Genomic DNA, 17,748 nt, shown 5'->3' on the forward strand with positions numbered 1-17,748 from the left:
TTTATCTGAAGACTATTAAAACAACACTTGGTGGAAAAGATGTTGAGTGGTCAATGTACACTGAGTGTAGAAAACATTAGGAACACCTGCTCTTTCCATGACATAGACTGACCAGGTGAATCCAGGTGAAAGTTATGATCCCTTACTGATGTCCCTAAAATCCACTTCAATCAGTGTAGATGAATGGGAGAAGACAGGTTAAATAAGGATTTTTAAGCCTTGAGACAATTGAGACATGGATATTAAGTGCCTTTGAACAGGGTATGATAGTAGGTCCCAAGCGCACCGGTTTGAGTGTGTCAAGAACTGTAATGCTGTTGGGTTTTTCACACTCAACAGTTTCCTGTGTGTGTCTAGAATTGTCCACCCCCCAAAGCACATCCAGACAACTTGGCACAACTGTGGAAAGCATTGGAGTCAACATGGGCCAGCATCCCTGTGGAATGCTTTCGACACCTTGTAGAGTCCATGCCCTGACAAATTGAAGCTGTTCTGAGGGACAAAGGGGAGCAACTCAATATTAGGAAGGTGTTCCTAATGTTTTGTACACTGAATGTACGACTAGTATTTTACAGTTCTTTCCATTTCCTCTATGAACTAATTGCAAACAAATAGTACAGAAGCTCCATCATCTGCCCCATTCCTTGCATTATCTCACTCTTTCTTAAAACCCCTAAAAGTCTAATCCTTTGGGAATTGCTTTAAGATGGTCATATCATGGACCATTTATCTATTTGATTTGGAATTTGCCTAACAAGTCACATAATAAGTTGCATGGACTTACTCTGTGTGCAATAATAGAGTTTAAAGGATTTTTGAATGACTACCTCATCTTTGTACACCACACATACAATTATCTGTAAAGTCCCTCAATTCGAGCAGTGCATTTCAAACACAGATTCAACCTCAAAAACCAGGGAGGTTTTCTAATGCCTTGCAAAGAAGGGCACTTATTGGTAGATGTCACAACGTCCACAGAAGGTGGCGCCTCTCCTCGGTCGGGCGGTGCTCGGCGTTCGTTGTCGCCGGCCTACTAGCTGCCACCGATCTGTGTTTCAGTGTCTGTTAGTTATGTCTGTTTTTTGATTGCACCTGTTTCGTGTTTGTCATTAGTGGGGGGGTATTTAGTCTGTCTGTGTTTAGTTAGGATTCGTGCGGGATTGTTCTTTGTTACGTGTGGTGTTATATTGTTTGGGTTAGGACTTATTGTATAGGCAGTAGGGTTGCCGGGCTGCGCCCCGTCTGCCCTTTTGAGCGGAGCTTCTTTTAGTCTTTTTGACTGTTGTGCTCCCAGCCGTATATGGATTTTGCCTTTGGATTTATTAAATCAAGTTTGTTCCAACGGACCTCAGTCTCCTGCGCTTGACTCACCTTGAAAATCTATGGCAAGATCTAAAAATGGTTGTCTAGCAATGATCAACAACCAATTTGACAGAGCTCAATACATTTGCAAAACATGTTTTCACTTTGTCATTATGGTGTATTGTGTGGGTGAGAAAAAAACAAAACAATTTCATCCATTTTGAATTCAGGCTGTAACAACAAAATGTGGAAAAAGTCAAGGGGGATATGAATACTTTCTGAAGGCACTGTACCTCCATACTTCCATTCAATTGTGTGGGGTACCTTCAGATGAGTCCCGTGACACTTGTGGGTGTCGAATCTCACCTTTCCATAGAGTAGTCATATTAACACCACAGACATTTTCGTGAGAAGACCGATTTTCGGGATGTCTCATGGTCTAACAAACAGCCCTGTAGTTCTTCCACTTTCCACTGCAGATTCGGAAGGCCGACATAGGCGGATGCAGCATATTGAGACGTAGCCCAAGCAAAAAACAGTTGAACGAAGCTCATGAGGCATTTATATGTTATATTCTCCAAGAATCAATGGGTACATATCAAGTCCAAAAATGGATGTAGCAAGTGTTGATTGCCCCTGTAAACAGGATTATTCCATTTCGTTGGTAGACAGATCATTAAATTGGCCTTTAAGAGAGGCAGATATATATATATATATATATATATATTCCTTAAATCAGTCATCCTGTGGCTCTACGAAAAAATAGGCCTGGGACATTTTACAACTTTGGAGTGTAATATTAAAGAAACTACACATCATTTTTGCCTCTTGGTGTGTTCTTGAGCCAAAAGGACTCCCCTAATATTGTAGTGACTCCAATTGGAGCCCCTGAAATGACTCTAATCAACTGTATGCAAGGATATCCTTTGTGTTGTCTTGCCAACACCCTCGTCACACTTTTGGGTAGCAAAATTCTTTACAGGTCTGTAGTTCTGATATCTGATTGGAGGTTAACTTTACAGTAATGCTATTGGTAAACATCTCAGATTTGGAATCCAATCAACTCAAATGTTATAGAGTCTTATATTAATTTTCTCTTTTTTGTTCCTAACCTGCACTGGTGAGATACCTACACTCTCTATCTCTCTCCCTCTCTGAGCTATTGGCCATGGCACAAGCCATGGTTTCTTTGACTCTCTCTCTCTCTCCCTCTCTGGTCATGCTTAGAATAATGTTTTTTAAAGCCTTGTAAACCTAAGCTTTGTGCCTTTGATATAGACAATCCTCATGACCATTCCTTGATCTTAGTCAGCTAAACACATAATACTTGATTGCACATGGTTAAATATAGCCTCTGGCATATTGCTGAATTATCTTTATGGAGAAAGATAATTAATTTAATGGGCTAATTGTTTAGTCTTCTTACAAGTCGCATGTGAGGAGTATACAGTAACTTCAGAAAGTCTTTCAGACCCCTTAACTTTTTCCACATTTTGTTACGTTACAGCCTTATTTTAAAAAGTACATAAGTATTCAGACCCTTTTTACTCAGTTCTTTGTTGAAGCATCTTTGGCAGCGATTACAGCATCGAGTCTTCTTGGGTATGATGCTACAAGCTTGGCACACCTGTATTTGGGGAGTTTCTCCCATTCTTCTCTGCAGATCCTCTCAAACTATGTCAGGATGGATGGGGAGCGTTGCTGCACGGCTGTTTTCAGGTCTCTCCAGAGATGTTAGATTGGGTTCAAGTCCAGGCTCTGGCTGGGCCACTCAAGGACATTCAGAGACTTGTCCTGAAGTCACTCCTGCGTTGTCTTGGCTGTGTGCTTAGGGTCGTTGTCCTGTTGGAAGGTGGACCTTCGCTCCAGTCTGAGGTCCTGAGCGCTTTGGAATAGGTTTTCATCATGGATCTCTCTGTACTTTGCTCCGTTAATCTTTTCCTCGATCCTGACTAGTCTCCCAGTCCCTGCCGCTGAAAAATATCCCCACAGCATGATGCTGCCACCACCATGCTTCACCGTAGGGATGGTGCCAGGTTTCCTCCAGACGTGACGCTTGGCATTCAGGCCAAAGATTTCAATCTTGGTTTCATCAGACCAGAGAATCTTGTTTCTCATGGTATGAGAGTCTTTAGGTCCCTTTTGGCAAACTCCAAGCGGGCTGTCATGTGCCTTTTACTGAGGAGTGGCTTCCGTCTGGCCACTCTACCGTTACGGCCCGATTGGTGGAATACTGCAGAGATGGTTGAACTTCTGGAAGGTTCTCCCATCTCCACAGAGGAACTCTAGAGCTCTGTTAGAGTGACCATCAGGTTCTTGGTCACCTTCCCGACCAAGGCCCTTCTCCTCCGATTGCTCAGTTTGGCTGGGCGGCCAGCTCTAGGAAGAGTCTTCATGGTTTTTTTCCATTTAAGAATGACGGAGGCCACTGTGTTCTTGGGGACCTTCAATGCTGCAGACCTTTTTTGATACCCTTCCCCAGATTTGTGCCTCGACATAGCTCTGCGGACAATTCCTTCGACCTCATGGCTTGGTTTTTGCACTGACATGCACTGTCATCTGTGGGACCTTATATAGACAGGTGTGTGCCTTTCCAAATCATGTCCATTTTAGTCATTTAGCAAACACTCTTATCCAGAGCAACTTACAGTAGTGAATGCATACATTTCATACATTTTTTTCTCCGTACTGGTTCCCCGTGGGAATCGAACCCACAACCCTGGCGTTGCAAACACCATGCTCTACCAACTGAGCCACACGGGATCATATAAATCAATTGAATATACCACATGTGGACTCAAATCAAGGATGATCAATGGAAACAGGATGCACCGGAGCTCAATTTCAAGTCTCATAGCAAATGGTCTGATTATTTATGTAAATTATATATTCTGTTATTTATTTTTTTATACATTTGCAAAAATGTATAAAAACCTGTTGTCGCGTTGTCATTATGGGGTATTGTGTGTAGATTGGATTTGTTTTTATTTAATACATTTAGAATAAGGCTGTAGCGTAACAAAATGTGGAAAAAGTCAAGGGGGTCTGAATACTTTCCGAAGGCACTGTATAATATGCATACATATAAAATATTACTTCACTACAATATTACTTCACTACTGCATATTACCCAATTACCTTGTTTGCCTAAAACTAATGACTTGTAGTAGAGTAGTTTCATGATAGGAAAGATTAATATTACATTATATTCATGAATCAACATTCAAGACATTTTACGTGAACATTTAGCAATTAAACTTCCATAGTGTATATTCATCAAATCCAGTGGGTGTGTCAGATCAAAGGCATTCAATAGTCAGACTCCTGTTTAAACTACAGGAGCAATAAAATGCCAAAGAGACTGAGGTTTGGTATCATTCTTTTTTATTGTTCAGTTATATTTTTCATCCTGCTGTTTATTTGCAATGTTTTTCTATTATATTATGCATATGAAGGTGTTTCAATAAAGGTGCAAACATTAGCAAACACATAGAAAGACCATTTACCGTAAATATGGCATTAATCGCACCCTTCAGTTTTACCCTACATGGTCAGGTTGAGATCGACAAAGGGCCTACCTCCTTGATGAGATATCCAAACACACCGGTACACATTTAGTCAGGGCTCTTTTTGCCCCCATACCATTCATTGCCTGTATGCCATGGACCTGACCTCATATCAATGACCCAACTCTCCAGCACAACTAGTCCTAGTGCTGGTGTCATTTTCCCCAAAGGAAGACTTATCAGAGGAGTGATGGATAATTTCTCTCCTTTGTGGAGTAGTACTCCAATTAAATGCAAAATCACCAATTTACACAAAGAAAATTCAGGGGGGAACCCGCTTTCAGGCCGGGCCTCCTTCAGCACAGCAGCCAATCAGAGACTTCTTAGACCTCATGATTCCTTGATTGGCTAATTTAAACATATCTAAAAATTCTCCTCCAGTGTTGGTTGACCCGAGTCATGATGAGTTTAACTGTGATAAGTAAAGAGATAATAAGACAATAGGATATAGGGCAGTGCGTATAGATATTCCCAGCAGTGGATCCAGAGTCTACAATGAATCAGGGCAGTGTATAACAGATTCCCAGTAGTGCAACTTATCACACAGGAATGCTGATGTTTATACAATGACACATTGTATGATTTGGATGGTCGAGAAAGCAGTCTGTGCTTTTAGCAGAACTCACAAAAATCTAGATTGCTATAATAAGTCCCACTGAAATATGAAGGACTTCCTGGATGATGTCTGAAGGTATACCTGGGTGTGGAACTCAGGTTATGATGACAGCAGTAAGTATCATGACATCAGGGTTTGACCTTTGACCGCTCTCGTTAGCCCTAGCTGTCCCCTCATTCAGGATCCTTCAAGTGTGTCCATCACATCTCTCACATTCAAATCATTGTCTGGGTCTTTTGATCAAATGCTTTTAAGTGTAGCAAACTATTTTTAAAAAGGAGCACACCAATAACAATACTTCCTTTTCAGAATTTCATACAATGTTTCTTGGCGTAAAAAAACATCTGTGTACCCCTTCACTACTGTACAATGTGCAGTATCAGAACTCTACATGTCCGTCTCACAGAAAATTCTGGACAGCGTGACCGCACCCCAGACATCTTGACCACGGCATGTGACTGCTCTGTGAGTGCAGGAGAACAGTGGCTGCACTATCAGCTCAAGTGGCTAACAATAATGTTAAACTGTACCATGTGACCAGCCTAATGTTGTAAAGGTAGCTAACTCCATCAAGCCCAACAGATGACTGGTACTGTGAAGTACAGTGACCCCCCCTACCCCAGTGATACCCCTTGCCCATCCCCTTCCCCATGAGAGCATCATAGCAAATCAGAGAGCAGGATTCGTGATACACGCCTATTCCCCTCTGACGGCAGTGTCTGCAGAAGAGACCCTCGAACCTCCCCGTGCCAAACCCCTGCCTTTACCCCATCCATGACCCCCCTTCCCCAACCCAAAAGGAAAACTATAGTAATGATAGGAGGGAGAGGGGAAAGAGTCTTAGGCCTAGATTCAATCAGATCAAGCGTTAACTGGCGATAGCCAACACCCGCATAGCTAATGTTTTGGCGGTCTCTGAGGTGTAACTGCATTGGAGCTGTCAAATCGGTGAGCAGCTGCTCTTGATCATTGTCACGAAGCCACACCCAAGTTTAGAACGAGAAAGTGTAGGCTATATAGATATAATGACGCTCAAATTTAAAACAAAATGATGAGGATCAGCCTAATCGAGGTGTAAATTACATCTCACATTCCAGTGTTCGAACGTTTCTCTTAAACGGCAATGTCTGTTTTAGGTATAATGCCAGGAGCCTCTTGTCGATTTGACAGCTCTAACGCAGTTCCACCTCCGACACCGCCAAAACAACTGCTATGAGGATGTCGACTAAAGCTGATCTTTTTGAATAAAGTCCTAAATCAATTACAATACAATGCTTATTCATGATTCTAACAACACAAAGTAGTAAGTGAAAGTGCTGTTGCATTCATAAAATCAACGTGTGAACTACCATGGTTTAAAGCTTATTTTAGAGCTTGACTTTGAAACATTGACATTGTCATGATGAGGAGGACGAACTCCCTGGTGCCACACTCATATCAGGCTTTTGCATAAAATGTCAATTCAATGTCCTGATTTAAAAATATTTTCTCCCTTTTTTTCTAAAATATTTCACAGGCAAGAATTTCATAATTGTATTTATTTTCTTCTATTTTTGTTGTTGTTGTTTGTTGTTGTTGTTTATCGTCGTTGTTGTTGTCGTTGAACAAGGTGTAAGAAATACGTGGGGCGATGTGCAGGCTATGAGCCACCATCCTGCTCTGTGGAGTTCTGCCCCACCACTTTTTCTCCTCCGTTCAGGAGAGCGGGAGCCTCAGTCCCTGAGTTTTTTCGTGAGCGTCCCTTCTCCTCAATGTCATGCAGCGATGGCTCTTTGTACATGCAAACTGAAGAAAGGGCGGGGGAGGGGGGCAAGTGAGAAAAAAAGAGAGAGATGGAGGTAGAGTGAAGAGGAGGGAGAGAGAGATGGAATATTTATACAGTAAAGAGATATAGGAGAGAGCAGGAGGGGAGAGAAGGGAGGGGAGAGAGACAAGACAAGAGAGAGAGAAAGAGAGAGAGCAGGGGAGATAAAGGAGGTAAGCGAGAGAGACAAAAAACAGAGGAGATGAATTGAGAGATTAAGCATTAGTTTAGAGTTAGTTTAGTTCAAACACACACAACATTAGAACCTATTTGCCCTCCAGCAGGGTTGGGGTCAATTTGAATTGAAGTCAGTCAACTCAAAAAATAAACTGAAATTCCAATTCGATAATTTAATTTAAAAAAATCCATTTTCAATTTTCTCAATAAACTGAAAATAAGAACCTATTTATTTAAAACAGTTAAAATTCAGATCACTTGCTGAATTGCATGAATTGACCCTAACCCTGCCTCCCAGTACCGAGGAAGTAATTTAGCTTCTCATTTACATTTACATTTTACATTTAAGTCATTTAGCAGACGCTCTTATCCAGAGCGACTTACAAAATGGTGCATTCACCTTATGATATCCAGTGGAACAACCACTTTACAATAGTGCATCTAAATCTTTTAAGGGGGGGGGGGTGGATTACTTTATCCTATCCTTTAAAGAGGTGGGGTTTCAGGTGTAATTCATTTTGTAATTCATTCTCAAACTTGAATGGATTATCTGGGTACCTGTGTCTGAGGACTCAAATCTATCAAAGGCACATTGAGGTCTTCTCAAACAAACAGAATTCTTGTAATCTGGCAATCTGACATTACTCCAAACAGAATATGTCATTATAATGTCCCATGACAATTTTGGCCTGCTGGGTCATTTATAAACAGATACAAACATAGCTATGGCTTGAAAAGTGTGTTATGACTCCTATTAAATGCACTTTAAATAAACCTTGACTTGACTTATGGCAGGTGTTGCATTTGAATCCAGCCCTGAGTGTGGCTGGCTGGCAGCCAGACGGTGTTTCGGTCTCACCTTCGATGGGTCTGGGCACAAAGTGTGAGGAAGGCTTGGTCTTCTTCACCCGGTTGCCCTTCATAACAACGCCGTCCTTGTTGAGGCCCAGGTACCAGGCCCTGCCAGACTCGTGCTGCCGGAACAGCGTCGATGAGTAGATGACATAGTAGTTCTCAAACACAGACTCCTTGAATTTCGCCTCTACTGTGAACAAGTCCTGAGGAACAAAGAGACAACGCTTGAGATCAGGTAGTACAGTGTTCAAAGATCTAGCCCGCCGGTTTAAAATTCGTCGAACATCAATGGAATTCTTAGTTGAAAAGGCAAAAACTTGTCAACGAACACTAATTTTAACCAATCAGTGACAGGATTTCAAGGTTTTGTTTATTTCAAGTAGAATTCACGTTTTTTTGACAACTAAAATGAATATTAACCAAAAATGGACATTGATTTTAAGTTGCAGTGCATTCGGAAAGTATTCAGACCCCTTGTTCATTTCCACATTTTGTTTCGTTACATCCTTGTTCTAAAATTGATTAAATAAACGTGTTTCCTCATCAATCTACACACAGTACCCCATAATGTCAAAGTGAAAACAGGTTTTTATTAATTTTAGCAAATGTATTAAAATTTATATAAAAAATATCTTATTTACATAAGTATTCAGACCATTTGTTATGAGACTCGAAATTGAGCTCAGGTACATCCTGTTTCCATTGATCATCCTTGAGATGTTTCTACAACTTGATTGGAGTCCACCTGTGGTAAATTCAATTGATTGGACATAATTTGGAAGGGCACACACCTGTCTATATAAGGTCCCACAGTTGACAGTGCATGTCAGAGCAAAAACCATGACATGAGGTCGAAGGAATTGTCCGTAGAGCTCTGAGTCAGGATTGTGTTGAGACAGAGATCTGGGGAAGGGTACCACAAATGTCTGTAGCATTGAAGGTCCCCAAGAACACAGTGACCTCCGTCATTCTTAAATGGAAGGAGTTCGGTACCACCAGTTCGGGCAGCCAGCTCGCACATACAAAGGCGAGCTGGCTGCCCGGCCAAACTGAGCAATCGGGGGAGAAGGGCCTTGGTCGGGGGGGTGACTAAGAACTTGATGGTCACTCTGACAGAGCTCCAGAGTTCCTTTGTGGAAGTGCGAGAACCTTCCAGAATGACAACCATCTCTGCAGCATTCCACCAATCAAGCCTTTATGGTAGAGTGGCCAGACGGAAGCCACTCCTCAGTAAAAAGGCAAATGACGGCCCGCTTGGTATTTGCAAAAAGGCACCTAAAGAACTCTCAGACTATGAGATACAAGATTCTCTGGTCTGATGAAATCAAGATTGAACTATTTGGCCTGAATGCCAAGCGTCACGTCTGGAGGAAACCTGGTACCATCCCTACGGTGAAGGATGGTGGTGGCAGCATCATGCTGTGGGGATGTTTTTCAGCGGGAGACTAGTCAGGATCGAGGGAAAGATGAACGGAGCAAAGTACAGAGAGAATGTTGATGAAAACCTGCTCCAGAACGCTCAGGACTTCAGACTGGGGCGAAGGTTCACCTTCCAACGGGACAACAACACTAAGCACACAGTCAAGACAACGCAGGAGTGGCTTCGGGGACAAGTCTCTGAATGTCCTTGAGTGCCCCAGCCAGAGCCCAGACTAGAACCCGATCAAACATTTCTAGAGAGACCTGAAAATAGCTGTGCAGCGACGCTCCCCATCCAACCTGACAGAGCTTGAGAGGATCTGCAGAGAAGAATTGGAGAAACTCCCCAAATACAGGTGTGCCAAGCTTGCAGCGTCATACCCAAGAAGACTCGAGGCTGTAATCGCTCCCAATGGTGCTTCAACAAAGTCTTGAGTAAAGGGTCTGAATACTTATGTAAATGTGATATTTCCGGTTTTTATCTGTAATACACTTGCAAAATGTAAAAAAAAAAAAGAAAAGTTTTTGCTTTGTCATTATGGGGTATTGTGTGTAGATGAATGAGGGAAAAAAATTATTTGATTAATTTTAAAATAAGAAAAACTGGTCTGAATACTTTCCTAATGCACTGTATGTCAGGTTTATGCCTGAAGGGTGTTACCAGTGGAGGCTGTTGATGTAAGAAATTAGGAGGATGGGCTATGGGTGTTTGCTATGATTACATTACATTACATCCAGACATCACAATGAGCACATCCTCCCCACATCCCCATCCACTGGGTATTAAAGGTTGGTTATGTATAAAATCCAATACAATGGTGGAATTTTAGCAGAATAGTTTCAAGTCGACCTCTAGAAGATCCTACACTCTTAGAAAAAAAGGTGCTATCTGGAACCTAAAAGGGTACTTCGGCTGTCCCCATTTGAAGAAACCCTCTTTGGTTCCAGGTAGAACCCTTTTGGGTTCCATGTAGGACCCTTTTCAGAAAAGGTTCTACATGGAACCCAAAATAGTTCAACCTGGACCCAAAAAGGGTTATCCTATTGGGACAGCCAAAGAACCCTTTTGGAACGATTGTTTTCTAAGAGTGTACGTCTTACTACATAGAGTAACATTTGGTCTAGATTTTTCCTTTTTTTCAGGCCTTGGAATTGGATGAAACTGCCATTGTGTCATAGTACCCTCGAGCTGTGCACAGGTGGACAGGGTGGAGAATGTGATTAATCAGAGCACAAAACACCTCAAGTAGTGTGTACACACACACACACACACACACACACACACACACACACACACACACACCTGACACATGCTGTAGACATGGACGAAAAGACAGAGATAGCCCTGTTTAATGTTTCCTGAAATTCAATTTGACAACATTATCTCTACCATCACCCCTCCATTATTTCAGCAGATGGTAATGTTTCCTTGAGCTCCAAGGGATGTTTTTGTGAGGAAGACAGCATGGAGGACAGTGGGAGAAGAGAGGGAGGGAGAGCAGTGGGAAATTGAGGAATGGAAAAGAAAAAGTAGAGAATATAGTAGAAGGCTACATGCAACGAAATAGACAGTGAACTTTAGTCAAGGGTCATGGCTTTTTATATCACCATCTGACCACCCAACCCAGATCATCTTACTATCCGGCGTATCTTACTTCCAGCGCCGACAAAGATGGCTGCCTCGCTTCGTGTTCCAAGGAAACTATGCAGTATTTTGCTTTTCTATGTGTTATTTCTTACATTCTTACCCCAGGTAATCTTAGGTTTTACTACATATATTCGGGAGGAACTATTGGATATAAGAGCAACGTCAACTCACCAACATTACGACCAGAAATACGCCTTTCCCGAAGCGGGTCCACTGTTTGGCCCACCACCCAGGACAATGGATCGGATCCCAGCCGGCGAGCCAAAAGAACGGCGCCGCAGAAGAAGGGGCAGACGGAGCGGTCTTCTGGTCAGGCTCCGTAGACGAGCACATCGCGCACCGCTCCCGAGCATACTACTCGCCAATGTCCAGTCTCTTGACAACAAGGTAGACGAAATCCGAGCAAGGGTAGCATTCCAGAGAGACATCCGAGACTGTAACGTTCTTCGTTTCACGGAAACATGGCTCACTAGAGACACGCTATCTGAGTCGGTACAGCCACCTGGTTTCTTCACGCATCGCGCTGACAGAAACAAGCATCTCTCTGGTAAGAAGAAGGGTGTGGGTGTATGCCTTATGATTAATGAGATGTGGTGTGATCATAACAACATACAAGAACTCAAGTCATTTCGTTCACCTGATTTAGAATTCCTCACTATCAAATGCCGACCGCATTATCTACCAAGAGAATTCTCTTCGATTATAATCACAGCCGTGTATATCCCCCCCAAGCAGACACATCGACGGCCCTGAATGAACTTCATTGGACTCTATGTAAACTGGAAACCACATATCCTGAGGCTGCATTTATTGTAGCCGGGGATTTTAACCTGTTAGGGCTAGGGGGCAGTATTTACACGGCCGGATAAAAAACGTACCCGATTTAATCTGGTTATTACTACTGCCCAGAAACTAGAATATGCATATAATTATTGGCTTTTGATAGAAAACACCCTAAAGTTTCTAAAACTGTTTGAATGGTGTCTGTGAGTATAACAGAACTCATATGGCAGGCAAAAACCTGAGAAGATTCTGTACAGGAAGTACCCTCTCTGACCATTCCTTTGTCTTCTTGGCTCTGTTTATTGAAAATTTAGGATCTTTGCTGTAACGTGACACTTCCTACGGCTCCGATGGGCTCCCAGAACCCGGGAAAAAGCTGAATGATGTAATTCCAGCCGCTGGCTGAAAAACTTTAGCGCCTTTGGTTAAGTGGTCTATCAGAGGACAATGAGCTGAGGCGCGTGCACGGGCGACACCATGTTTTTAGTTTCTCTCTCTTTGTACTAAAACACAGATTCCCGGTTGGAATATTATCGCTTTTTTACGAGAAAAATGGCATAAAAATTGATTTTAAACAGCGGTTGACATGCTTCGAAGTACGGTAATGGAATATTTAGAATTTTTTTGTCACGAAACGCGTCGGGCGCGTAACCCTTATTTACCCTTTCGGATAGTGTCTTGAACGCACGAACAAAACACCGCTATTTGGATATAACTATGGATTATTTGGGACCAAACCAACATTTGTTATTGAAGTAGAAGTCCTGGGAGTGCATTCTGACGAAGAACAGCAAAGGTAATAACATTTTTCTTATAGTAAATCTGACTTTGGTGAGGGCTAAACTTGGTGGGTGTGTAAATAGCTAGGCGTGTGATGCCGGGCTATCTACTTAGAATATTGCAAAATGTGCTTTCACCGAAAAGCTATTTTAAAATCGGACATAGCGAGTGCATAGAGGAGTTCTGTATCTATAATTCTTAAAATAATTGTTATGTTTTTTGTGAACGTTTATCGTGAGTAATTTAGTAAATTCACCGGAAGTTTGCGGTGGGTATGCTAGTTCTGAACGTCACATGCTAATGTAAAAAAGCTGTTTTTTGATATAAATATGAACTTGATTGAACAAAACATGCATGTATTGTATAACATAATGTCCTAGAAGTGTCATCTGATGAAGATCATCAAAGGTTAGTGCTGCATTTAGCTGTGGTTTGGATTTATGTGACATTATATGCTAGCTTGAAAAATGGGTGTCTGATTATTTCTGTCTGGGTACTCTGCTGACATAATCTAATGTTTTGCTTTCGTTGTAAAGCCTTTTTGAAATCGGACAGTGTGGTTAGATTAACCTCTATGGGACCGGCGGGACGAATTCGTCCCACCTACGTAACAGCCACTGCCAGCCTGTGGCGCGATTTTCAAAATCTTCAAAATCCTATTACTTCAATTTCTCAAACATATGACTATTTTACAGCCATTTAAAGATAAGACTCTCGTTAATCTAACCACACTGTCCGATTTCAAAAAGGCTTTACAACGAAAGCAAAACATTAGATTATGTCAGCAGAGTACCAAGCCAGAAATAATCAGACACCCATTTTTCAAGCCAGCATATAATGTCACCAAAACCCAGAAGACAGCTAAATGCAGCACTCACCTTTGATGATCTTCATCAGATGACAACCCTAGGACATTATGTTATACAATACATGCATGTTTTGTTCAATCAAGTTCATATTTATATCAAAAACCAGCTTTTTACATTAGCATGTGACGTTCAGAACTAGCATACCCCCCGCAAACTTACGGGGAATTCGCTAACATTTTACTAAATTACTCACGATAAACGTTCACAAAAAGCATAACAATTATTTTAAGAATTATAGATACAGACCTCCTCTATGCACTCGATATGTCCGATTTTAAAATAGCTTTTTGGTGAAAGCACATTTTGCAATATTCTAAGTACATAGCCCAGGCATCACGGGCTCGCTATTTAGACACCCGGCAAGTTTAGCACTCACCATAATCATATTTACTATTATAAAAATGTCATTACCTTTTGTTGTCTTCGTCAGAATGCACACCCAGGACGTCTACTTCAATAACAAATGTTGGTTTGGTCCAAAATAATCCATCGTTATATCCGAATAGCGGCGTTTTGTTCGTGCGTTCCAGACACTATCCGAAATAGTAAAGAAGTGTCGCGCGCTTGGCGCAATTCCTGACAATAAAATTCAAAGTATTCCATTGCCGTACGTCGAAGCATGTCAACCGCTGTTTAAAATCAATTTTTACGTCATTTTTCTCGTAGAAAAGCGATAATATTCCGACAGGGAATCTCCTTTTCGGCAAACAGAGGAAAAAATCCCAAAGGCGGGGGCGGTCGGGGTCACGCGCATAAGCTAGTGTCTCTTGATGGGCCACTTGAGAAAGGCGATAATGTGTTTCAGCCTGGGGCTGGAATGACGACATTCTCTTTTTTCCCGGGCTCTGAGAGCCTATTGGAGCCGTGGGAAGTGTCACGTTAGAGCAGAGATCCTTAGTAAATGATAGAGATGGCAAAGAAGTTCCAGAAATGGTCAGACAGGCCACTTCCTGTAAAGGAATCTCTCAGGTTTTGACCTGCCATTTGAGTTCTGTTATACTCACAGACACCATTCAAACAGTTTTAGAAAATTTAGGGTGTTTTCTATCCATATGTAATAAGTATATGCATATTCTAGTTACTGAGTAGGAGTGGTAACCAGATTAAATCGGGTATGTTTTTTATCCAGCCGTGTCAATGCTGCCCCCTAGCCCTAACAGGTTAACGAGAGTCTTGTCTTTAAAATGGTGTAAAATAGTCATATGTTTGAGAAATTGAAGTAATAGCATTTCTAAGGTATTTGAATAACACGCCACAGGATTCCACTGGCTGTTACGTAGGTGGGATGATTTCGTCCCACCGACCCCAGAGAGGTTAACAAGGCTAAGCTGAAAACAAGGCTCCCCAAATTCTATCAGCATATCGGTTGTGCTACCTGGGCGGGCCAAACCCTAGACCACTGTTATTCTAACTTCTGCGACGCATATAAGGCCCTCCCCCGCCCTCCCTTTGGAAAAGCTGACCACGACTCCATTTTGTTGCTCCCAGCCTATAGACAGAAGCTAAAACAGGAAGCTCCCGCCCTCAGGTCTGTTCAACGCTGGTCCGACCAATCGGATTCCACGCTTCAAGATTGCTTCGATCACGTGGACTGGGATATGTTCCGCAATGCTGCGAACAACAACATTGACGAATACGCTGACTCGGTGTGCGAGTTCATTAACATGTGCATCGGTGATGTCGTACCAACAGCGTCTATTAAAACATTCCCCAACCAGAAAACGTGGATTGATGGCAGCATTCTCACAAAACTGAAAGCGCGAACCACTGCTTTTAACCTGTTGGGGCTAGGGGGCAGTATTTTCACGGCTGGATAAAAAAACGTACCCGATTTAATCTGGTTACTAATCCTACCCAGTAGCTAGAATATGCATATACTTATTATATATGGATAGAAAACACCCTAAAGTTTCTAAAACTGTTTGAATGGTGTCTGTGAGTATAACAGAACTCATTTGGCAGGCAAAACCCTGAGACATTTTCTGACAGGAAGTGGATACCTGATGTGTTGAATGACCTTTAAGCCTATGCCATTGAAACACACAGGGGCTGATTAATGTTTTGGCACTTCCTATTGCTTCCACTAGATGTCACCAGCCTTTACAAAGTGTTTTGAGTCTTTTACTGTGAGATCTGACCGAACAAGAGCCATGGAACGGTGATGGCCGATTAGACTCTGGCGCGCGAGTTCATGTTGGGTACCCTCGTTCCAATACGTTATAAAAGAGAATGCATTCGTCCACCTTGAATATTATTCATGTTCTGGTTAAAAAAGGCACTAATGATTTATGCTATACAACGTTTGACATGTTTGAACGAACGTAAATATATTTTTTCCCCTCGTTCATGACGAGAAGTCCGGCTGGCTTAGATCATGTGCTAACAATACGGAGCTTTTTGGACATAAATGATGAGCTTTTTTGAACAAAACTACATTCGTTATGGACCTGGGATTCCTGGAAGTGACATCTGATGAAGAGAATCAAAGGTAATGGATTATTTACATAGTATTTTCGATTTTAGATCTCTCCAACATGGCCATTTGTCTGTATAGCAAAGCGTATTTTTCTGGGCGCAGTGCTCAGATTATTGCAAAGTGTGATTTCCCAGTAAGGTTATTTTTAAATCTGGCAAGTTGATTGCGTTCAAGAGATGTAAATCTATAATTCTTTAAATGACAATATAATATTTTACCAATGTTTTCTAATTTTTATTATTTAATTTGTGGTGCTGACTTGACTGCCGGTTATTGGAGGGAAACGATTTCCTGAACATCAACGCCATAGTAAACCGCTGTTTTTGGATATAAATATGAACTTGATAGAACTAAAAATGAATTTATTGTCTAACATAATGTCCTAGGAGTGTCATCTGATGGAGATTGTTAAAGGTTAGTGCATCATTTTAGCTGGTTTTATGGTTTTGGTGACGCCTGTCTTTGAATTGACAAAACATTACACACAGCTATTGTCAATGTACTCTCCTAACATAATCTAACTTCATGCTTTCGCCGTAAAACCTTTTTGAAATCAGACAACGTGGTTAGATTAAGGAGATGTTTATCTTTCAAAGGGTGTAAGATAGTTGTATGTTTGAAAAATTTGAATTTTGACATTTATTTGGTTTCAAATTTGCCGCTCTTGAAATGCACCTGCTGTTGATAGGGTGCACCACGGGTGGCACGCTAGCGTCCCACATAGCCCCAAGAAGTTAATCAGGGAAAGTGACCGGAAACATGACCGAATACAAACAGTGTAGCTATTCCCTCCGCAAGGCAATCAAACAAGCTAAGCGTCAGTACAGAGACAAAGTGGAGTCGCAATTCAACGGCTCAGACACGTGACAGAGTCTACAGTCAATCATGGACTACAAAAGAAAAATCAGCCCCATCGCGGATCACAATGCCTTGCTCCCAGACAGACTAAACAATTTTTTTGCTCGCTTTGAGGACAATACAGTGCCACTAACATGGCTCGCTACCAAAACCTGCGGGCTCTCCTTCACTGCAGCCAACGTGAGTAAAACATTTAAACGTGTTAACCCTCGCAAGGCTGCAGGCCCAGACGGCATCCCCGGCCGCGTCCTCAGAGCATGCGCAGACCAGCTGGCTGGTGTGTTTACAGACATATTCAATCAATCCTTATCCCAGTCTGCTGTCCCCACATGCTTCAAGAGGGCCACCATTGTTCCTCAGGAGGCTGAAGAAATTCGGCTTGTCACCAAAAACACTCACAAACTTTTACAGATGCACAATCGAGAGCATCCTGTCGGGCTGTATCACCGCCTGGTACGGCAGCTGCTCCGCCCATAACCGGAAGGCTCTCCAGAGGGTAGTGAGGTCTGCACAACACATCACCGGTTGCAAACTACCTGCCCTCCAGGACACCTACACCACCCGATGTCACAGGAAGGCCAAAAAGATCATCAAG

General features: G+C 42.1%; 1 protein-coding gene across 3 annotated transcripts in view; it reads right to left on the minus strand.

Annotated features, from left to right (window-relative positions):
• Positions 1–4,669: 4,669 nt before the first annotated feature.
• The window catches only part of LOC106579787 (fibroblast growth factor 12), a 164,017-nt gene continuing 150,938 nt past the window's right edge, over positions 4,670–17,748 (minus strand). For all 3 annotated transcript variants that reach the window (XM_082966135.1, XM_045704247.2, XM_082966133.1), the window contains exons 4-5: positions 8,325–8,523; positions 4,670–7,269 (exon numbers count right to left, since the gene is read on the minus strand). In XM_082966135.1, the coding sequence (XP_082822261.1) occupies positions 7,124–7,269; positions 8,325–8,523 (345 nt within the window). In that variant the 3' untranslated portion in view covers positions 4,670–7,123. The remainder of the gene's footprint in view (positions 7,270–8,324; positions 8,524–17,748) is intronic.

The sequence above is a fragment of the Salmo salar genome, chromosome 20 (genome assembly GCF_965601325.2).
Source record: "Salmo salar chromosome 20, fSalSal1, whole genome shotgun sequence".
Lineage (NCBI taxonomy): Eukaryota > Metazoa > Chordata > Actinopteri > Salmoniformes > Salmonidae > Salmo > Salmo salar.